Source organism: Nerophis lumbriciformis, linkage group LG20 (genome assembly GCF_033978685.3).
Source record: "Nerophis lumbriciformis linkage group LG20, RoL_Nlum_v2.1, whole genome shotgun sequence".
In the NCBI taxonomy this organism is placed as follows: Eukaryota; Metazoa; Chordata; class Actinopteri; order Syngnathiformes; family Syngnathidae; genus Nerophis; species Nerophis lumbriciformis.
In genome coordinates, this window is record NC_084567.2 from 38,992,892 (window position 1) to 39,017,237 (window position 24,346).

Genomic DNA, 24,346 nt, shown 5'->3' on the forward strand with positions numbered 1-24,346 from the left:
GGTCACGGGCATTCAATGTTACGTGCAGTGATTTCTCCAGATTCTTGGAACCTTTTGATGATATTACGGACCGTAGATGGTGAAATCCCTAAATTCCTCGCAATAGCTGGTTGAGAAATGTTGTTCTTAAACTATTGGGACAATTTGCTCACACATTTGTTGACAAAGTGGTGACCCTCGCCCCGTCCTTGTTTGTGAATGACTGAGCATTTCATGGAAGCTGCTTTTATACCCAATCATGGCACCCACCTGTTCCCAATTAGCCTGTTCACCTGTGGGATGTTCCAAATAAGTGTTTGATGAGCATTCCTCAACTTTCTCTGTCTTTTTTGCCACTTGTGCCAGCTTTTTTGAAACATGCTGCAGGCATCAAATTCCAAATGAGCTAATATTTGCAAAAAATAACAAAGTGTACCAGTTTGAATGCAGTGTTGGGACTAACGCGTTACAAAGTAACGCGTTACTGTAACGCCGTTAGTTTCGGCGGTAACTAGTAATCTAACGCGTTATTTTTTATATTCAGTAACTCAGTTACCGTTACTACATGATGCGTTACTGCGTTATTTTACGTTATTTTTCATGTAGTATCGGATAGAAACAGAAGATCTGAGTGTGTTTTATTGCAGCGGTGGAAAAGAAAAGGCTTGCTTTGTGTGGGTGGGGGCGGGGGAGACTACCATACCGCAGTTGAGGAGCGCAATGGAGACGTTCCTCCAGGGCCTATGTACGTCTTCGGGGCTAACAACCTTCACTTTACCCGGCAGTAGGTCTTTACAGCTGAGGGTGAATGACAAGACGGGCGGTTTGTTGTAACTTTGTGACTTTATTGGACGCAGCCATCCACCAAGCTAGAGCACCTGCACGCACTCACTGTCGCCGCTCGCTCACCTCTCTCGCCCACTCACTCACTGACGTCACTCACCTCACACGCTGTCATATCTTAAAGGGCCACACACACACAAACACACACACACACATACGCGACTCTCATAACAACTAACAAGACATCATGGCAAAGCCAGAAGTCGAGTTTTTTTTAACATGGAGACATTCTCAATACTTTTCTTTTGTCGAGCACAAAGAAAATAACATTTTAGTTAAATGTAAGTTGTGTCTTGGATCAAAGATCCTATCTACTTAAAGTTAAAGTTAAAGTGCCATTATGTTGCAGTTATTTAAAATAGTTTTGTCAATTTGTTCTGGCCTGAAATAAATTGGCCCTTTGAAACATATCTTTGTCTTTGTGTGTTGTATGTAGACCACATTGCTTTCTGAGTTCAGTGATGCATGTCAAGTTGATCAACAGATTGTATTATTCTCCAGTGCAATAACAGTACTGAAATGAAGGCTAAAAGGGCATTAATGGGAGCCTTAAAAAAGGGGGGAAAAAAGAAGTAACTAAATAGTTACTTTTCACAGTAACGCATTACTTTTTGGTGTAAGTAACTGAGTTAGTAACTGAGTTACTTTTGAAATAAAGTAACTAGTTACTGGTTTTCAGTAACTAACCCAACACTGTTTGAATGTTAAGTATCTTGCCTTTTCAGTCTATTCAATTGAATATAGGTTGAAAAGGATTTGCAAATCATTGTATTCTGTTTTTATTTACCATTTACACAAAGTGCCAACTTCATTGTGTTTTGGGTTTTGTAAGTTCAAGCTTAGTGATGTGTGCGCACTGACCGGAAAGGCTGAAGCCAGACTGATGCAGGTTACGGAGCTGCTGGTTTGGCTGCTTTGCAGGTGACGTCTTGGCAGAGGAGGCGGGCGTCATGGCTTTAGGGGTGCCTGACACCTCACAAACTGGACCGTCATACAATCCTCGAGGTACGCCCCTCAGCTCAGCCAGCTGCATCGTGGGAAAATTAAGCCATTTTTTGATTTTAAAAAGTAAACAATACAAATGTAATATTCACCATTTGATATAAAGTATGTATAAAAGTACATAGACGTGTCAGTGCATTTTACCCTGCTGCGGGCCTTTATCCTCTTGTAGACGTAGTCAGGGAAAGGCTTGCGGGCCACAAAGCGTCCCGAGCCTTCCGTGGTGTGGAGGTTTCCTTCCTCCAAGACGATCTTGCCTTGGCTGATCACCACCAGAGGCCCACCACGCACTTCTGTTCCTTCAAAGATGTTGTACTCCACAGTCTGTAACAAAGAATATTCAAACAAACAGGTTGAGATTATGTTAAAAAGTGGAACTTAACTCTCGGGCATGGTCCAAAGATCTATTACTTATGTGTCAAAGTCAAGGCCAGCGGGCCGGATGAATGATCCATGGCCCCTGGGATGATATTTGATTAGTATTAGAACCGGCCCGCAGGCCACAGCCGCCTGCTGCTATTTTGCATGCACCAATACTCCATCAGTGTTGGCGCTAGGAATTTTTAAACTGGTAAGTCATAAAAATGGGGTCCCAAAGTACAATTTTGGAGTCCCACTTTTTTGTAAGTGTTTTGAAAATTTTTTATAAATGCATGCATTATTCCTGTTATATATCACATTCAATATTGTGTTTTGTAAAAAGGTTGTCATAAACGTTACTTAATTCATTAAAATAAATAATACAAAAGACACATTTTTATGCATATGTAAATTCATACAGTTATAAATAGAGATATTATCGGCCGATAAATGCTTTAAAATGTAATATCGGAAAATTATTGGTATCAATTTCAAAAAGTAAAATTGATGACTTTTTAAAACGCCGCTGTACGGAGTGGTACACGGACGTAGGGAGAAGTACAGAGCGCCAATAAACCTTAAAAGGCACTGCCTTTGTGTGCCGGCCTTAATCACATAATATCTACGGCTTCTCACACGCTCAAGTTAATGCAATGCATACTTGGTCAACAGCCATACAGGTCACACTGAGGGTGGCCGTATAAACAACTTTAACACTGCCACACTGTGAACCCACACCAAACAAGAATGACAAACACATTTCGGGAGAACATCCGCACCGTAACACAACATAAACACAACAGAACAAATACCCAGAACCCCTTGCAGCACTAACTCTTCTGGGACACTACAATATACACCCCCCCCCCCCCCCCACTCCAAGCATTTCCAAATTCCAAGCTGCTGTTTTGAGGCATATTAAAAAAAATAATGCACTTTGTGACTTCAATAATAAATATGGCAGTGCCATGTTGGCATTTTTTTCCATAACTTGAGTTGATTTATTTTTGGAAAACCTTGTTACATTGTTTAATGCATCCAGCGGGGCATCACAACAAAATTAGGCATAATAATGTGTTAATTCCACCACTGTATATATCGGTATCGGTTGATATCGGAATCGGTAATTAAGAGTTGGACAATATCAAAATATCGGATATCGGCAAAAAAGCCATTATCGGACATCTCTAGTAGGGATGTCCCGATCCAGGTTTTTGCATTTCCGATCCGATACCGATACTGACCGATACCGATACTGACCGATACCGATACTGACCGATACTGGCCTATCCGAGCATGTATTAAAGTTTAAAGTTATTTAGCCTACTTAGTTGTCAGAATCATGTTGAAAAGGGTTTTAGTACTCTTGATAACAACTAGCCAGCTGAATTAGGGGAGTTTGAATAATACACAATGGTTGGTAACAAGACACTGACCTGTTTATTCAAGGATAAACACAAAATAGACAAAATTATACATGACAAACAGAAATGGCATCATTGAACTAGGGCTGGGCGATATGGCCTTTTTTTTAATATTGCGATATTTTAAGGCCATATTGCGATACACGATATATATCTCGATATTTTGCCTTAGCCTTGAATGAACACTTGATGCATATAATCACAGCAGTATGATGATTCTATGTGTTTTGATTGATTGATTGAGACTTTTATTAGTAGGTTGCACAGTGAAGTACATATTCCGTACAATTGACCACTAAATGGTAACACCCGAATAAGTTTTTCAACTATTCATGATACAGATATATACTATTTTGATGGTGTGGAGTCTGGACGTGTGGCACCGAATGGAGATAAGCGTCTCGACAGACGTCACAATATTTGAACAATGATGACGAAAACTGTTGTCTCTGTCGTGTCCGTGTGTCGAAAATTGTTATGCCCTTATTTTTTTATTTGATTTTGTGCGTGGCATAGATTTGCCGTGCGCAGAGGACGCTCAAACAGTGCGCACCTTAGCAGCTGTGCTAGCATCACAGCTAACGTTAGCCATGCCGCTACCTCGCTCTCTGCTGGGAGAGGACGTATACGTATGTGATGTATGACGTGACAGTATGTGACGTGTGACGTGACAGTATGTGACGTGTGTAAGAAGGTGCGCTCGCTGTCTGTAAGAGGGAGACACAGGAAAGAGTGAGAAGAGCCTGTCGTGTAATGCCAGCAGCTAAAAGCAACTGCGTGAGAATTGTGGATGTGTTGAAGGTGTGCTGGAAAATGCGGAACGGAAATTACGGAGCATCAGAAAAGTGGAATGTATTATTTAAATAGGTGCGTTGGAAAACACGGACCGGGGTTTTTTTAAAAAAACTGGATCTGGATCGGCATTTTCCCATGCCTTGCCGATACGCAATTTTTGGCAAATATCGGCAGCCGATCCGATCCAAATATCGGATCGGGACATCCCTAATCTCTAGTTATAAACATTCACTTTCTTCTTTCCTTCACGGCTCTAAACTTTACCGCTGCCGGTATTTTTTTCTATATTTTTACTGTAATATTTTCAGAATGTATTTGTTCTATTTTTGGCCAAAGTAAGACAAAGAAAACAATCTGAAGTTGTCTTTATTTTTTAGTTTAAATGCCATGATTTTAATAGTCCGTCCCGTGTGTGCACAGATTTTCCTCCATGCTGATCTAAAATGAGTTTGACACCCCTGATCTATTACAACTAATAGCAGTTTATTACATCAAAGCAGAAACACAATGATTGAATTTAATATCCTCCACATATTTTCTTTCCTGCTATCTTCAGGCTTCAGGCGAGTGATGCGATGTCCTTGTAGAACATGCTAGACTTACAGCTTACCCAGGGAGCTAAAATGTGAATGACTACATTTATGGTATAAAAAGAGCTGAGATGATTTCGACCACATTGACCAAGAAGTGTCATGGCAACAAGTGAGAAACCAGCCGATGAGGCACATAGGCCTCGGGAGCAGAGGAAGAAGAAACAGGGTCAATCAAGGACGGTTGGGGTGGGGTGTGTGTGTGTGTTTGTGACGTTAAAGCTGAATGCTGAAAGTCTACTGAAGTTAAGTCTGTGGTCATTCATGAGGCAGACTTTGAACAACTAGAATGACATCACTACAAAGAGCTTGTATGACACACACACACACAAATTGCCAATGAGCAATTCCTCCCATGAACAAATCTTCATCTTTTTCTGTGCAGTCAGAATAAAAAAGAAACCAAAGAACATTTCCCAGTACACAACACACACACACACACAAACTTGTATGTGTTACCATCTTGAGACCTGAGAAAAATGCCTACCTCTTTAGGACCACCCTTTCTAGATATATAAAGAAGTGTATTTACAACATTAATGACATATACATACTATGCCAATATAAACAAGCCTGTTGTGAAAAATGAGTTGGAATTTCACAAGAAAAAGGTCACAATTTCACACACAAAAAACTTAGAATTTTGGCAGTATTATAATAAAAGTCGTAATTTTACTCATCGCAAGTCAAATTTTTACAAGAAAAACTGAGCATTTGCGCAATATTATGACACAAGTTGGAATTTTACTCAATAACAGTCACAATTTTTAGAAGAAAAGCTTAAAATGTTGGCAATGTTATGAAAGGAGTCATAATTTTACTCGACAAAAGTCACGATTTTATAAGAAAACTTTCAAATGTGGGCAATATTATAATAATAATCGGAATTTTACTCGGCAAAATGATGACGAAAGTCATAATTTTACTAAAAAAAATGTCACTGTCTTACAAGAACAACAAAAACGTTGGCAATATTCTCTCACTATTATGTTAGATCCGATATGGACTGGACTCTCACACTATTATGTTAGATCCACTATGGACTGGACTCTCACTATTATGTTAGATCCACTATGGACTGGACTCTCACTATTATGTTAGATCCACTATGGACTGGACTCTCACTATTATGTTAGATCCACTATGGACTGGACTCTCACTATTATGTTAGATCCACTATGGACTGGACTCTCACTATTATGTTAGATCCACTATGGACTGGACTCTCACTATTATGTTAGATCCACTATGGACTGGACTCTCACTATTATGTTAGATCCACTATGGACTGGACTCTCAATATTATGTTAGATCCACTATGGACTGGACTCTCACTATTATGTTGGATCCACTATGGACTGGACTCTCACTATTATGTTAGATCCACTATGGACTGGACTCTCACACTATTATGTTAGATCCACTATGGACTTGACTCTCACTATTATGTTAGATCCACTATGGACTGGACTCTCACTAATATGTTAGATCCACTATGGACTGGACTCTCACACTATTATGTTAGATCCACTATGGACTTGACTCTCACTATTATGTTAGATCCACTATGGACTGGACTCTCACTATTATGTTAGAGCCACTATGGACTGGACTCTCACACTATTATGTTAGATCCACTATGGACTGGACTCTCACAATATTATGCTTCCACTTGACATTCATTGCACTGGTTGCTCAGGGGCGGGGGTCCCCACATCTGCGGTCCCCTACAAGGTTTCTCATTGTCATCCCATTGGGTTGAGTTTTTTCTTGCCCTGATGTGGGATCTGAGCCGAGGATGTCGTTGTGGCTTGTGCAGCCCTTTGAGACACTCAAGATTTAGGGTTATATAAGTAAACATTGATTGAAAAATCATTGAATATTGTGATAAAAGTCAGAATTTTACATGTAAAATGTCACCTTTTTGCATTAAAAAGAAATAATTTTACATAAAAGTAATAATTTTACATAAAAAAGTATTGCAAATATTGCAATATTACAGAAACAGAAAGATTATGAGAAATTGTTCCCAATTTTAACAGGAAAAAAGTTGACACATTATGAGAAAAAGACTGCTTTTAGTTACATTTTTTGTTGGTAATTGGTTTTTAATCTTCATTATTTACTTCAAGTTATTACAGTATGTCTCTATATAAAGTACATATTTCTTTATTTTTTTAAATTAATTTTGGCCAAAGGGGGCGCACTTCAAATTTTTACACACACTTGTTATTTCATATGTTGACCACTTTTAAAACCGACACAGTCAATTTGAAAAATCCCTCCTTTTTGGGACCACCCTCATTTTGATAGATTTCACCACCAGGGGTGCAAATGAGACATTCTCTATTAGATGCAATGGTTTTTCGTATTGGGACCATGATTTATGTCATCACTTGTACACCGCTCCACATATGGAAGCTACTTTTCCTTGCTAAGGTCTCAAGAAAGGTAGAAATACAAGAACACACACACACACACACACACACACACACACACACACACACACACACACGCCTGCTAACAATCAAAACTGTTCTGTTCCAGATGTCAGGAATGACATCACGGCCCTGCTGCTGCTGCTGTGCAAGGCCCACACCCTGTTCAAGTAAAACCACCGCCAAACCTCCCATGACAGCGTGATTAAGTAACTAACTCTTCTTGCTGTATTAATCAAAACAATAAAAAATAAAATAAAAATCATCTTTTTTTTTTTGTTTGTTTATAATGTATATTTTCTGCTGGATCTACTCTCTAGTTTATCCTGCCCTTTTTTGTTTTTGCTGCAGCTGTTACATATACTGTAATATTGTACATGGTAATTGGGATTTGTTATATATTGTATGTAAATATTACATATATGCAGAGGTGGGTAGTAACGCGCTACATTTACTCCGTTACATCTACTTGAGTAACTTTTGGGATAAATTGTACTTCTAAGAGTAGTTTTAATGCAACATACTTTTACTTTTACTTAAGTATATTTATAGAGAAGGAACGCTACTTTTACTCCGCTACTTTTATCTACATTCAGCTCGCTACTCGCTACTAATTTTTATCGATCTGTTAATGCACGCTTTGTTTGTTTTGGTCTGTCAGACAGACCTTCATAGTGCCTGCCTTACTGGTGACGTTTCACTTCGTTCCACCAATCAGATGCAGTCACTGGTGACGTTGGCCCAATCAAACAGAGCCAGGCGGTCACATGATCTGACTTAAACAAGTTGAAAAACTTGTTGAGGTGTTACCATTTAGTGGTCAATTGTACGGAATATGTACTGTACTGTGCAATCTACTAATAAAAGTTTCAATCAATCAAAAGTGTGAAGGAAAAAAGATACTTTTTTATTTCAACCGTACATCCCGTCAGAAGCCTAAAGACTGACCGCACATGAGGACGTTCCTGTCTTCACAATAAAAGTGCCGCTCCATCGCGCCTGCGCTTTCAAAACAAGAGTCTCCGAAAGCCAGCGCAAACAAGCTAGCAAGCTACGGAGTTTGCCGCCAATATATTTCTTGTAAAGTGTATAAAAACGAATATGGAAGCTGGACAAATACGATGCCAAAAACCCACCACTTTCATGTGGTACTAGACAGAAAGGAGGAACTTTTCTTCTCCATTTGAAAACGTGGACGTTATCATCACTACTGTCTGATTACAATCAACGCAAGTCATCAGAATCAGGTAATAAACCAACTTATATTCTAGTCTTCATGTGAAAGAAAGGAATCTATATGTTAAACATGCATGTATATTCATTAAAACACCTTTAACATGTGAACAAAAACAGCAAAATAAATAAATATAAATTATATACATATATATATATATATATATATATATATATATATGAGTGTGTATGTTACTCATCAGTTACTCAGTACTTGAGTAGTTTTTGCACAACATACTTTTTACTTTTACGCAAGTAAATATTTGGGTGACTACTCCTTACTTTTACTTGAGTAATAAATCTCTAAAGTAACAGTACTCTTACTTGAGTACAATTTCTGGCTACTCTACCCACCTCTGCATATATGTTATATTTTATATTGCTACTATGGCACGTTTTTAGTCTACTTTTATACCTTTTGTTTTCACCCTCTTTTTGCGTTGTGAGATAGTACACAACCTTGTGGAACACCCCTTTGAATGGCTTTGAATTGACTGCATTCACCATCTGTTTGCTTGAATATTTACAGAAAACATAATATATGTATGAATTTTCAGGAAAACTATGTTTCATGCTAAGGAAAATAACAAGTGACGAAGATCTAAATGTGCGAAATTGAACACACACAACAGTGAAAATATGGAATCACATTTGTACCGAGTTGTGGGTCTTAGCAGAGATGATCTTTATGACGTCAGGGTCCCACAGCACCAGATCAGCATCAGAGCCCACAGCAATACGACCCTTGCGGGGATACAGGTTGAAGATCTTGGCCGCGTTAGTGCTGGTCACCGCCACAAACTGGTTTTCGTCCATCTTGCCAGTCACCTGCCCAGAGCAAAAATGTGGACAATCAGGAAAATAAAAGTGTTTTTACTTGGCTATTCTAATGCATTTTTACCTAAAAATGTATCTCATTACATTAAGACCAATTAAAAAAAATGCACATTCGCCCCACTCCGGTGTTAATACAATCCCCATCAACACAAGTTGTGCATTTTGCCTAATCAGAAGCCTGAAAAAGCAACTGCAGCTAACTCGGTCACACATGAAAATGTGACAGTTGACAATGACATTATCTTTAAAAAAAAAAAAAAAGGGTTTCCTCGCCCAGCAGCAAGGTGGTTATCTCAACCTAACTACTATCATTTGTAAATGAATAAAGGATGTGAGCTTAACAATATTATTAGGAAATGATCATATACATTTCAGTTAAAGCGAGCTCTGATTAACAACTAAGGGCCTGATCTACTTAGATCCAAATACCACGTGCTAAACAGCATGGGGGGGTGTATATTGTAGCGTCCCGGAAGAGTTAGTGCTGCAAGGGGTTCTGGGTATTTGTTCTGTTGTGTTTATGTTGTGTTACGGTGCGGATGTTCTCCTGAAATGTGTTTGTCATTCTTGTTTGGTGTGGGTTCGCAGTGTGGCGCATATTTGTAACAGTGTTAAAGTTGTTTGTACGGCCACCCTCAGTGTGACCTGTATGGCTGTTGACCAAGTATGTGTTGCATTCACTTGTGTGTGTGAAAAGCCGGAGATACTATGTGACTGGGCCGGTGCGCAAAGGCAGTGTCTTTAAGGTTTATTGGCGCTCTGTACTTCTCCCTACGTCCGTGTACACAGCGGAGTTTTAAAAAGTCATACATTTTACTTTTTGAAACCGATACCGATAATTTTGAAACCGATTCCGATAATTTCCGATATTACATTTTAATGCATTTATCGGCCGATAATATCGGCAGGCCGATATTATCGGACATCCCTATACTTAAGCCACAGATATATACTGGTATGTTGTAAAATGAGATATTTACATAGAAAGATTGTGTAAATGTTTATTTACATTCCCTAATAGTTTCCAAACGGTGCCTGTAACACGGCAGTTAAACGGCTGATAAAACAAAACAGAAAAGTCATTAATGTCTTTATTCATACTTTATGAGATGAATAAGATTTTCTCCTTTTTTAATACGGTTCAATATGTTTATTAGGATCATTTTAGTGCATTGTATTTCTTTGCTTAATCTATTCTATAATTTAGCCGTGAGAAGAAAAAAAAATCCATAAATTAGCCACACCATTGTATAAGACGCAGGGTTCAAAGCTTAGGGAAAAAAATAGATGTGTGTAATTTTGACATGTGTTTTTTTCAAACGTCCACATATCAATAGGCTGGTGACATTGTGTGGCACATGTATGTTAATTTGCTGTCTTAGTTTTTGTTAATTTGCACCATGGACGAGAAAAGCATTTGAATTGCTACTTCGGGGGGTCACAGTGGGCCAGGTATTTGATGACGAATGCATCCTCAACAAACGATATAAATAGATGCTACACGCAGTTAATAATATAACAAACAGGGTCATCAACTAACATACTTGGAAGTACCAAAAGAGGAGAATATGTATGAGTGGAATACCTTTAATGTTATTATAAAGATATTCCCAGACGTACCGCAGTTCATATTGAGGACGCTGGTGGGTCGTAGTTTGGACACCTCTGATCTACGTACTACAAATATCCAGTGTTGGGACTAACGCGTTACAAAGTAACGGTAACTAGTAATCTAACGCGTTATTTTTTATATTCAGTAACTCAGTTACCGTTACTACATGATGCGTTACTGCGTTATTTTACGCTATTTTTTATGTAGTATCGGCTAGAAACTGAGGATCCGATCGTGTTTTATGGCAGCGAAGCAATGACATGCTTCTGATTCTTCCTCTGCGCTCTGTGTGTGTGTGTGTGTGTGGGTGTGGGGAGGGGAGGGGAGGGGAGGAGGGTGCGCAATACAACGTAAACCGTTGGCCAACAAAAAAGTAACCACAGAACACTATACGACTATACGGTATAGTGTTCTGTGGTTACTTTTTGGTTGGCCAAGCGGACGTGACGACAGGCTGTCCTCACTCAGGTCCGCACGGACCTGGAGGGGGCGTGCCTTAAGTCCGGCTGGAAATCAGGAGAAATTTGGAGAATGGTTGTCCCGGGGAGAGGCACTGAAATTCGGGAGGGTTGGCAAGTATGAGATATTCTCACTTCTTTTCTTTTGTCGAGCACAAAGAAAATAACATTTTAGTTAAATGTAAGTTGTGTCTTGGATCAAAAGATCCCGTCTACTGCCCAAAACAACAATTCAAATCTGCCTGGTTAGGCTCTGTGTATGTCAGTGGTTCTCAAACTTTTTTTGTCATCCCCCACTTTGGACAAGGGGGAGTTTTCAAGCCCCACCTGCCCCCATCGCCCCAACAGAGCGCTAATGCCAAGCTTTAACATTTTCAAATTTATTGAACATCAAGTTGTATACATTCAAACTCAATAACATAAAATAACATCAAGTTCAATAATAAATAAAATAAGTGTGCAGCTGTGGTATAACTTGCATCAAGTTCAATAATAAATAAAATAACTTCCATCAAGTTCAATAATAAATAAAACAAAAGTGTCATAACTTGCATCAAGTTCAATAATAAATCAAAAAAGTGTTATAACTTGCATCACGTTCAATAATAAATCAAAAAAAGTGTTATACCCTGCATCAAGTTCAATAATAAATCAAAAAAAGTGTTATAACTTGCATCAAGTTCAATAATAAATCAAACAAAAGTGTTATAACTTGCATCAATTAAATAATAAATCAAAAAAAGTGTTATAACTTGCATCAAGTTCAATAATAAATCAAATAAAAGTGTTATAACTTGCATCAAGTTCAATAATAAATCAAAAAAAGTGTTATAACTTGCATCAAGTTCAATAATAAATCAAACAAAAGTGTTATAACTTGCATCAATTAAATAATAAATCAAAAAAAGTGTTATAACTTGCATCAAGTTCAATAATAAATCAAATAAAAGTGTTATAACTTGCATCAAGTTCAATAATAAATCAAAAAAAGTGTTATAACTTGCATCAAGTTCAATAATAAATCAAACAAAAGTGTTATAACTTGCATCAATTAAATAATAAATCAAAAAAAGTGTTATAACTTGCATCACGTTCAATAATAAATCAAAAAAAGTGTTATAACTTGCATCAAGTTCAATAATAAATCAAATAACTTGCATCAAGTTCAATAATAAATCAAAAAAAGTGTTATAACTTGCATCAAGTTCAATAATAAAAATTAAAAAAAGTGTTATAACTTGCATCAAGTTCAATAATAAAAATTAAAAAAAGTGTTATAACTTGCATCAAGTTCAATAATAAATCAAATAACTTGCATCAAGTTCAATAATAAATAAAATAAAAGTGCCACTTTGCAATCTTTGCACAAAAAAAAAAGGAGGAGCAATGCATTTGGCAAGACAGGGCAAGTGACAGCACTTTCCCCCAGGAAAGCCACCTTGCTTCACTGTGAAACAGCACGGCTGTATGATCAGCTCCCATTTCCTCACACAGTGCAGAGAACAGTCGCACTTTCAGTGGTCGTGTTTTGATCAAATTTACCGCGCTCACAACATCTGTTAAAACCACATTGAGTTTGGGGCTGAGCTGCCTTGACGCGAGTGCTTCCCGGTGAATGACACAGTGTGTGCCCGTCACATTTTTGTTTCTCTGCAGGCGCTGCATCGACGACCTTTGAGGTGTGAGTCACAAATGTATATATTTGTGTAATTGTGATCCACACATTAGCCTGCTACCCATCCGCACGAAAGTTTGTTCCGCTTAGCCCCGCCCCCATTAGTTACTGTTGCTATGTCTGTCAAACTTTCGCTCCTACCGAGAAATTTAAAGCCTACAGTAAAAATAAGTACCGGTAATTTACATTTATTTATATAGCGGATTTCACAGACAGAATCACAAAGTGATTTACAGTGTGTATAGAAAATGAAAGCATAGTAAAAAAAAAAAATCTAAGAATATAATGATAATAAAAAAAATTTAAAGTGAAATTTCCTCCCGTTCCTCGCGCCCCACCTGCCATGTCTCTATTCCCCACCAGTGGGGCGCGCCCCACACTTTGAGAAACGCTGGTGTATGTCACGTGTGCCTTCCTTAGGTGAAGCCAGCTTTACAGCTATGTTGTTGATTGATTGATTGATTGAAACTTTTATTAGTAGATTCCGTACAATTGACCACTAAATGGTAACACCCAAATAAGTTTTTCAACTTGTTTAAGTCGGCGTCCACTGATTCATGATACAGATATATACTATCAAATATATACTAACATCATAATACAGTCATCACACAAGATAATCATCAGAGTATATACATCGAAATATTTACAATCCGGGATGTGGGATATGGGGGGGGGGGGGGTTAGGTGTGGTTGGTATCAACACTTCTGTCATCAACAATCAGCATCAACAATTGCATCATCAGAGAAATGGACATTGAAACAGTGTAGGACTGACTTGGTAGGATATGTACAGCAAGTAGTGGACACAGAGAGAAAGATCAGAAAGTATAAGAAAAAAATGTCTACATTTGATTATTTACAATCCGAAGAGGTATTATGTGGAAAGGAGGGTGTTAGTTTAGGGTTGTAGTTGCCTGGAGGTGTTCTTTTAGTGCGGTTTTGAAGGAGGATAGAGATGCCCTTTATTTTACACCTGTTGGGAGTGGATTCCATATTGATGTGGCATAGAAAGAGAATGAGTTAAGACCTTTGTTAGTTTGGAATCTGGGTTTAACGTGGTTAGGGTTAGTGTTATTATGCTCTTTGTTACTTATGTATGTTATGTTGCAGCTATTTAAAATAGTTTTGTCAGTTTGTTCTGGCCTGAAATAAATTGGCCCTTTGAAACATATCTTTGTCTTTGTGTGTTGTATGTAGACCACATTGCTTAGCAGAGTTCAGTGATGCAAATGCATGTCAAGTTGATCAACAGATTGTATTATTCTCCACTACAATAACAGTACTGAAATGATAATGCTAATGGGAGCTTTAAAAACAAAAAGTAGAAGAAGTAACTAAATAGTTACTTTTTACAGTAACGCATTACTTTTTGGTGTAAGTAACTGAGTTAGTAACTGAGTTACTTTTGAAATAAAGTAACTAGTAACTGTATCTAGTTACTGGTTTTCAGTAACTAACCCAACACTGCAAATATCCCAGTAGTACCGTATTTTTCTGACTATAAGTCGCAGTGTTTTTCATAGTTTAGCTGGGCTCCAGTGCAAATTATATCCGTTTTTTTCCTTCTTTATTATGCATTTTCGGCAGGTGCGATTTATACTCTGGTGCGACTTATATTCCGAAAAATACGGTATTTCATGTGAAGTACACATCCTAACACATACCACACATTTGTCCCAGATAATGGACATTCTCTCCTCTGCCCCGTTGACGCCTTCGGGAATCAAGCTGAAGTCGTCTTTGCCCACAGCACGTTGAGCGGTGTCGAAGGGACAATGTGCACTTCCTGTCACCTGCAGATCGCCACTAAAAGAAAAAAAGAGCAAAAAGTTAGGGGGAAAAAAACTGTATGTGTACCTGGAGTTTTTGATGGTGGTGTTACCAGGAGAGCAGAGAGTTGAGATAGTCTGGTGTGGTTGGGTCAGGGCTCAGCGGAGGGGAGGTGATGTAAGCTGCTGCCTTGGCCCAGTTTTTGCTCCAGTAGTGGGAGCCGTCTGTTCCCAGGCTCGCAGTGATTGGTTCTCCGTAGACCACAGTGCCTAAAAGTCCAGTCATGAAAGTCTCTTACTTGGTATTTTGTTACCGACATTGATCATCTCTTCAGTTGGTGTTGGTTTAAAGTGATTGGAAAATTACTTAAAAAATATGGCGCACCGGATAAGACGCATTAAAGAGGTCATATAATTTTTTTTTCTTTTTCTGAATGTAAAAGACTTCCTTGTGGTCTACATAACATGTAATGGTGGTTCTTTGGTCAAAATATTGCATAGATGATGTTTTACACATCATCTTCAAGCCACTTTCTGACAGTCGCTTCAGGAAGCGGCGCTTATCGAATACGAAGTCGCCACCGACTACAAAGGTGGACGCGCGCAAATTTTCAGGACTTATGCAGATCCCAAATACAGATCAGCAGGTACCAGAAGGTAAGAAAAGTTGCTTTTGCATAATATTGCGAAACAAAACGCCAAATAATATGTCTTACTTTATACACACACCATAATAACACTCCTATGTTGAAGCACAGTACAATCCATCAAGCGGTGTGGCTTCATAGCTTACCAAAGTCCTACTAAAACATTTTGATAGATTTCCGTGTGTAATGTTCTATATTTTCAATGGAACATATAAGATTTTTGGTGGTTTACTTCAGTCATATTGCAGTCTACACCAATCTCTTATGTATGACTGCCATCATATTTCAGTCTACACGTATCTCTTATGTGTGACTGCCATTATATTGCAGTCTACATGTATCTCTTATGTGTGCCTGCCATCATATTGCAGTCTACATGTGTCTTTTATGTGAGACTGCCATCATATTGCAGTCTACACGTATCTCTTATGTGTGACTGCCCTCATATTGCAGTCTACATGTATCTCTTATGTATGACTGCCATTATATTGCAGTCTACACATATCTCTTATGTGTGACTGCCATCATATTGTAGTCTACATGTATCTTTTATGTGTGATTGCCATCATATTGCAGTCTACACGTATCTCTTATGTGTGACTGCCATCATATTGCAGTCTACACGTATCTCTTATGTGTGACTGCCATCATATTGCAGTCTACAAGTATCTTTTATGTATGACTGCCATCATATTGTAGTCTACATGAATCTTTTGTGTGATTGCCATCATATTGCAGTCTACACGTATCTCTTGTGTGACTGCCATCATGTGGCAGTCTACACGTATCTCTTATGTGTGACTGCCATCATATTGCAGTCTACACGTATCTCTTATGTGTGACTGCCATCATATTGCAGTCTACACGTATCTCTTATGTGTGACTGCCCTCATATTGCAGTCTACATGTATCTCTTATGTATGACTGCCATTATATTGCAGTCTACACGTATCTCTTATGTGTGACTGCCATCATATTGCAGTTTACGTGTCTCTTATGTGTGACTGCCATCATATTGCAGTCTACACGTATCTCTTATGTGTGACTGCCACCGTGTGTAATGTTCTATATTTTCAATGGAACATATAAGATTTTTGGTGGTTTACTTCAGTCATATTGCAGTCTACACCAATCTCTTATGTATGACTGCCATCATATTGCAGTCTACACGTATCTCTTATGTGTGACTGCCATTATATTGCAGTCTACACGTATCTCTTATGTGTGCCTGCCATCATATTGCAGTCTACTGTGTCTTTTATGTGAGACTGCCATCATATTGCAGTCTACATGTATCTCTTGTGTGACTGCCATCATATTGTAGTCTACATGTATCTTTTATGTGTGATTGCCATCATATTGCAGTCTACACGTATCTCTTATGTGTGACTGCCATCATATTGCAGTCTACACGTATCTCTTATGTGTGACTGCCATCATATTGCAGTCCACATGTATCTTTTATGTATGACTGCCATCATATTGTAGTCTACATGTATATTTTGTGTGATTGCATCATATGGCAGTCTACACGTATCTCTTATGTGTGACTGCCATCATATTGCAGTCTACACGTATCTCTTATGTGTGACTGCCATCATATTGCAGTCTACACGTATCTCTTATGTGTGACTGCCATCATATTGCAGTCTACACGTATCTCTTATGTGTGACTGCCATCATATTGCAGTCTACACGTATCTCTTATGTGTGACTGCCATCATATGGCAGTCTACACGTATCTCTTATGTGTGACTGCCATCATATGGCAGTCTACACGTATCTCTTATGTGTGACTGCCATCACATTGCAGTCTACACATATCTCTTATGTGTGACTGCCATCACATTGCAGTTTACACATATCTTTTATGTGTGACTGCCATCATATGGCAGTCTACACGTATCTCTTATGTGTGACTGCCATCATATTGCAGTCTACACGTATCTCTTATGTGTGACTGCCATCATATTGCAGTCTACACGTATCTCTTATGTATGACTGCCATCATATTGCAGTCTACACGTATCTCTTATGTGTGACTGCCATCATATTGCAGTGTACACGTATATATTATGTGTGACTGCCATCATATGGCAGTCTACACGTATCTCTTATGTGTGACTGCCATCATGTGGCAGTCTACACGTATCTCTTACTGTATGTGTGACTGCCATCATATTGCAGTCTACACGTATCTCTTATGTGTGACTGCCATCATATAGCAGTCTACTCGTATCTCTGATGTGTGACTGCCATCACATTGCAGTCTACACGTGACTGCCATCATATTGCAGTCTACACGTATCTCTTATGTGTGACTGCCATCATATTGCAGTCTACACGTATCTCTTGTGTGAATGCCATCATATTGCAGTGTACACGTATATATTATGTGTGACTGCCATCTACTGGTCACACTTATCGTTTCACCATGTACCAAATAAAATAGCTTCAAGGTCGGTAAGCACAACCAAAATTACTCCGTACATTAGGCGCAGCGGGTTATAAGGAGCACTGTGGAGTTTTGAGAAAATGAAAGGATTTTAAGTGCGCCTTATGGTCCGAAATATACGGTAAATAAAAAGATTAAACGTGTGTCAACGGCTGGGATTCTAAAGCTGTCTTGGCCGCATCAAAAGTGACGTGCCACGTTACATCAAACGCATCTGTAACAGCATTGTAACGTGCATACAAGTAATTAATTAGATACCGTGTTACTAGAAAACCTACAAAATATGGTATGGCATTGTTGGTTTTACTCACTGCAATGACAGCCTTTGATTTATGGAGATGGTGGTCATACAGACAAAAAAAATGAAGAAAACTAACAACAACAAGACAAAAGCAAACCTACCCTTCTTCCTGGCTTGAGCGATGACATCAGCAGCACTCTTGCTCATCACCTTAGTGATGTACAGGGGGCAGTTGGTTTGATTGGCCACGGTCACAGAGCGGTTTACAGCCTCAGCCTCCACCTGGTAAAAAACAAAAGATGTCAAACATAATCAAACTAGAATGGAATTGGGTAGACCTCCACCAAGTGTAAAAATGCCAGTGGTAGATCCTGCATGCTCAGCTGAGTCAGGAGTTTTGGACTGTTCATTAGGAGTGAGTGGATCGATCCAAATATTAATACAATGTTATTTTATTTTTTTCCGTGTGTTGTTAATATTGTTATATTGATATATTATTATATTAACAAACTCAAGGAATAATAATTGGCCCTCGAAATGTACTGAAAATATAAGGAATTCCTTATTAATGAGGTGTGTTAGATATAACACTAACAACAATTTGTTTTGTCACTTATAACAAAAAAAGCTAAGATAATGGTTTTTTTAAATAGATTATCATATATAGTACGGATCTACACTAAATTGGTGTTGACATCTTTAATGTACAAAAATGCATCAAAGTCACCTCCTGTACACTGCAAAAACTGAAATCTAAGTAAGATGAAATATCTCAAATAAGGGTGATATTTGCTTATTTTCTGTCTGATAAGATCATTCTTTTCACTAAGCAGATTTTATGTTAGAGTGTTTTACTTGTTTTAAGGGGTTTGGTCCTAAATGATCTCAGTAAGAAATTACAGCTTGTTGCTGAAATGTTATGACCTATGTCAGGTTCAAACACTGATGACATCTATTAAACGAGACAAGAAGCAAAGAATTAAACAGAGACAGAATTAAATTTGGCTCAAATTGAGGAGAGACGCCTGGACACTGTACCCTTGCACAGTGTCTCAACACGCTCTAAATTATCTCAGTAAGATATTGGAGCTTGTGGCTGAGATTTGATGACCTATATTGAGTAAAACATGCTTGAAACTAGAATATCAAGTGTTGCAAAGCTGTGTCATCAACACTCACAAGTATAAAACTACTTTTTTAAAGTAATTATTTCTTACTTCAAGCATGAATAAAAAAAATCATGATGCCGAGCGCATATCATTATGTCAAGATAATGGCACTAGCATTTACCGTATTTTTCGGACTATAAGTCGCAGTTTTTTTTCATAGTTTGGCCGGGGGTGCGACTTATACTCAGGAGCGTCTTATGTGTGAAATTATTAACACGTTACCGTAGAATATCAAATAATATTATTTATCTCATTCACGTAAGAGACTAGACGTATAAGATTTCATGGGATTTAGCGATTAGGAGTGACAGATTGTTTGGTAAACGTATAGCATGTTCTATATGTTATAGTTATTTGAATGACTCTTACCATAATATGTTACGTTAACATACCAGTTGGTTATTTATGCCTCATATAACGTACACTTATTCAGCCTGTTGTTCACTATTCTTTATTTATTTTAAATTGCCTTTCAAATGTCAAATAAATTTCCCCAAAGAATGCGACTTATACTCCAGTGCGACTTATATATGTTTTTTTCCTTCTTTATTATGCATTTTCGGCAGGTGCGACTTATAGTCCAAATATTTTCAACATATTGAGCAAAAATGTCTCTTTTTTTTGTCTACCAAGAAAAGTGCACTTGTTATTAGTGAGAATATACTTATTTTAAGGTATTTTGGGGTTCATTGAGGTTAGCTAATTTTACTTGTTTTGGAAAGTCTTGACAAGCCGAACTTTCTTGTTCTATTGGCAGTTAATTTTGCTTAGTTGAAATAAAATACCACTAATTTTTTTTTCTTGTTTTTGAACACAAACTTTTTGCAGTGTATTCTTTCATTGTTCAGTGTGCGGCCCTTGATGGGAAAAGTTTGTTGTACGTTGAATTGTTAAATTGTTCCCTTTTTTTTCTTGTTTGTATCTCAAACGTTTTTGTTTTATTCCGATGATAATCATGATCAACAAGTGAAAGGCAAAGTTATTTGGCGCTTGACAAATTGGTATCTGTATGAGTATCGGTAATACTGGCCCTGTAGTTACAGTATTTGGTACCATCGATACCAAAATTTATAACTAGAGATGTCCAATAATATCGGACTGCCGATATTATCGGCCGATAAATGCTTTAAAATCTAATATCGGAAATTATCGGTATTGGTTTAAAATTATCGGTATCTGTTGGGCTTCACGGTGGCAGAGGGGTTAGTGCATCTGCCTCACAATACGAAGGTCCTGAGTAGTCTTGGGTTCAATCCCGGGCTCGGGATCTTTCTGTGTGGAGTTTGCATGTCCTCCCCGTGACTGCGTGGGTTCCCTCCGGGTACTCCGGCTTCCTCCCACCTCCAAAGACATGCACCTGGGGATAAGTTGATTGGCAACACTAAATTGGCCCTAGTGTGTGGATGTGAGTGTGAATGTTGTCTGTCTATCTGTGTTGGCCCTGCGATGAGGTGGCGACTTGTCCAGGGTGTACACCGCCTTCCGCCCGATTGTAGCTGAGATAGGCTCCAGCGCCCCCCGCGACCCCAAAGGGAATAAGCGGTAGAAAATGGATGGATGGATGGTATCGGTTTCAAAAAGTAAAATGTATGACTTTTTAAAACGCCGCTGTGTACACGGATGTAGGGAGAAGTACAGAGCGCCAATAAACCTTAAAGGCACTGCCTTTGCGTGCCGGCCCAGTCACATAATATCTACGGCTTTTCACACACACAAGTGAATGCATGCATACTTGATCAAAAGCCATACAGGTCACACTGAGGGTGGCCGTATAAACAACTTTAACACTGTTACAAATATGCGCCACACTGTGAACCCACACCTAACAAGAATGACAAACACATTTCGGGAGAACATCCGCACCGTAACACAACAGAACAAATACCCAGAACCCCTTGCAGCACTAACTCTTCCGAGACGCTACAATATACACCCCCGCTACCCCTAAACCTGAACCCCGGCCCCCCCCCCAACCCCGCCCACCTCAACCTCCTCATGCTCTCTCAGGGAGAGCATGTCCCAAATTCCAAGCTGCTATTTTGAGGCATGTTAAAAAAAATAATGCACTTTGTGACTTTAAAAATAAATATGGCAGTGCCATGTTGGCATTTTTTTTCCATAACTTGAGTTGATTTATTTTGGAAAACCTTGTTACATTGTTTAATGCATCCAGCGGGACATCACAACAAGCATAATAATGTGTTAATTCCACGACTGTATATATCGGTGTCGGTTGATATTGGTATCGGTAATTAAGAAATGGACAATATCGGAATATCGGTAAAAAAGCCAATATCGGACATCTCTATTTATAACACTTATATTTTTCTTAGTCAATATTTTTTTTACACAGTTTGTATATCAGGATCTTCATGGATGTACCGTATTTTCCGCACTACAAGGCGCACCTAAAAACCACAAATTTTCTCAAAAGCTGACAGTGCGCCTTATAACCCGGTGCGCTTTATATATGGATTAATATTAAGATTCATTTTCATAAAGTTTCGGTCTCGCAACTTCGGTAAACAGCCGCCATCTTTTTTCCCGGTAGAACAGGAAGCGCTTCTTCTTCTACGCAAGCAACCGCCAAGGTAAGCACCCGCCCCCATTGAACAGGAAGCGCTTCTTCTTCTACTGTAAGCAACCACCCGCCCGCGTAGAAGAAGAAAAAGCGCGCGGATATTACCGTACGTTTCATTTCCTTTGTGTGTTTACATCTGTAAAGACCACAAAATGGCTCCTACTAAGTGACAGGGATCCGGTTCATGAAAAGACGCAATCTCTCCATCCGCACACGGATTACTATTTCACAGCAACTGATATTCCTGTGAACCGCACTGTGGATACAACGGGAGCACGTACGGTGAATATTCGCACCACAGGGAATGAGAAGTCATCCTTCACTGTGGTTCTAGCTTGCCATGCTAATGGCCAGAAACTTCCACCCATGGTGATATTCAAAAGGAAGACCTTGCCAAAAGAGACCTTTCCAGCCGGCGTCATCATAAAAGCTAACTCGAAGGGATGGATGAAGAAAAGATGAGCGAGTGGTTAAGGTAAGTTTAAGTTTACGCGAAGAGGCCGGGTGGCTTTTTTCACGCAGCTCTGTCCATGTTGATATACGATTCCATGCGCGCCCACATCACGCTGGTTTTAATATATTATTAAAGTTTGACTGACCTATCTGACTGTTTTTTTGACATTCCTTTAGCGCAGTTAGATGCGGCTTATAGGTGGACAAAGTTTTGAAATATGCCGTTCATTGAAGGCGCGGCTTATAACCCAGGGCGCCTTATGGTGCGGAAAATACGGTAAATGAACTGTACCTAATGATGTGTTCAGTCTGTGGATATCCATCACTTTGTTGCCTAGTGAATACTCCAGTTTGCACTTCAGTTTTTTGGAAAAGTATTACAGCGACGGCGGTCATATTTTTGCACTATGATATAACTTGGAAAGGAAGTAGAAAGACTGATCCTATCCAATAACTTTAGGCATGTCTGTGCTTGAGGTTTTCTGTCATATGGTAGAAAACTTGTCTGTATTTTATTTTGGGTTAAAGTTACCTTGTTTACTTCCTCTCTGGGTGCCTGAGTTTGATTGAACTATAAAGTCTCCATCTCTATAGGTGATGGGATGACAGCCTTCCTCTCTTTTTCTTTTCCAGCTGGAAAGTGTGAAATGACGTCAACACGAAGAGGGCATACGTGCAGGAGGTAAACGGAACACTTTAACAATGAGAGACATTGTTAAGGTAGTTTAAAGCCAAATCTCTTTCAAAGTTCCCTTTGTTTCCACAGTGTTCGATCTGCACAGCCTCACGGCAACACAAACATGGGGAGAACGTTTCCAGAATAGTGACACTTCCAAGGCTTGCATACAAACACTATTGTTTCATATTTTTATGAATGCATTACCAACTGAATCCAGATCAAGCAAATGTGTCTTACCTCCTCAGGACGGCTCAACACGTGTCCCTCGGGACCAGTGATGCCTTGTTCCAGCATCCTACGCTGCTCCTAAAACACACACACACACACACACGCACACACTGTGAAACTGAGGCAACGGCTGTATGTTCCACATAGGGTTGCCTCGATACCAATATTTTGGTACCGGTACCAAAATGTATTCCGATACTCTTCTTAATAAAGGCATACTTGCCAACCTTGAGACCTCCGATTTCGGGAGGTGGGGGGAGAGGGGAGGGGGTGGGCGTGGTCGGGGTGGGGGCGTGGCTAAAAGGGGAGGAGTATATTTACAGCTAGAATTCACCAAGTCAAGTATTTCATAGAGATATATATATATATATATATATATATATATATATATATATATATATATATATCAAGCAATCAATTAATCAATGTTTATTTATATAGCCCTAAATCACAAGTGTCTCAAAGGGCTGCACAAGCCACAACGACATCCTCAATACAGAGCCCACATATATAAGAAATACTTGACGTTCAGTGAATTCTAGCTATATATATATATATATATATATATATATATATATATAGCTATTTATTTTTTATTATATATATATATATATATATTTATTTTATTATATATATATATATAAAATAAATACTTGTACTACTTATTTTATATATATATATATATATATATATATATATATATATATATATAAATAAGAGAAATACTTGAATTTCAGTGTTCATTTATTTACACATATACACACACATAACACTCATCTACTCATTGTTGAGTTAAGGGTTGAATTGTCCATCCTTGTTCTATTCTCTGTCACTATTTTTCGAACCATGCTGAACATGATGATGCATTCTGTGTG

General features: G+C 38.6%; 1 protein-coding gene across 2 annotated transcripts in view; it reads right to left on the minus strand.

Annotated features, from left to right (window-relative positions):
- Positions 1 to 24,346, minus strand: part of LOC133619670 (dihydropyrimidinase-related protein 2) — an 87,935-nt gene that overhangs the window by 6,124 nt on the left and 57,465 nt on the right. For both annotated transcript variants that reach the window (XM_061980865.2, XM_061980866.2), the window contains exons 7-13: positions 23,481 to 23,549; positions 18,523 to 18,643; positions 15,132 to 15,288; positions 14,914 to 15,055; positions 9,322 to 9,492; positions 1,969 to 2,148; positions 1,684 to 1,849 (exon numbers count right to left, since the gene is read on the minus strand). In XM_061980865.2, coding sequence (XP_061836849.1) covers positions 1,684 to 1,849; positions 1,969 to 2,148; positions 9,322 to 9,492; positions 14,914 to 15,055; positions 15,132 to 15,288; positions 18,523 to 18,643; positions 23,481 to 23,549 — 1,006 coding nt within the window. The remainder of the gene's footprint in view (positions 1 to 1,683; positions 1,850 to 1,968; positions 2,149 to 9,321; positions 9,493 to 14,913; positions 15,056 to 15,131; positions 15,289 to 18,522; positions 18,644 to 23,480; positions 23,550 to 24,346) is intronic.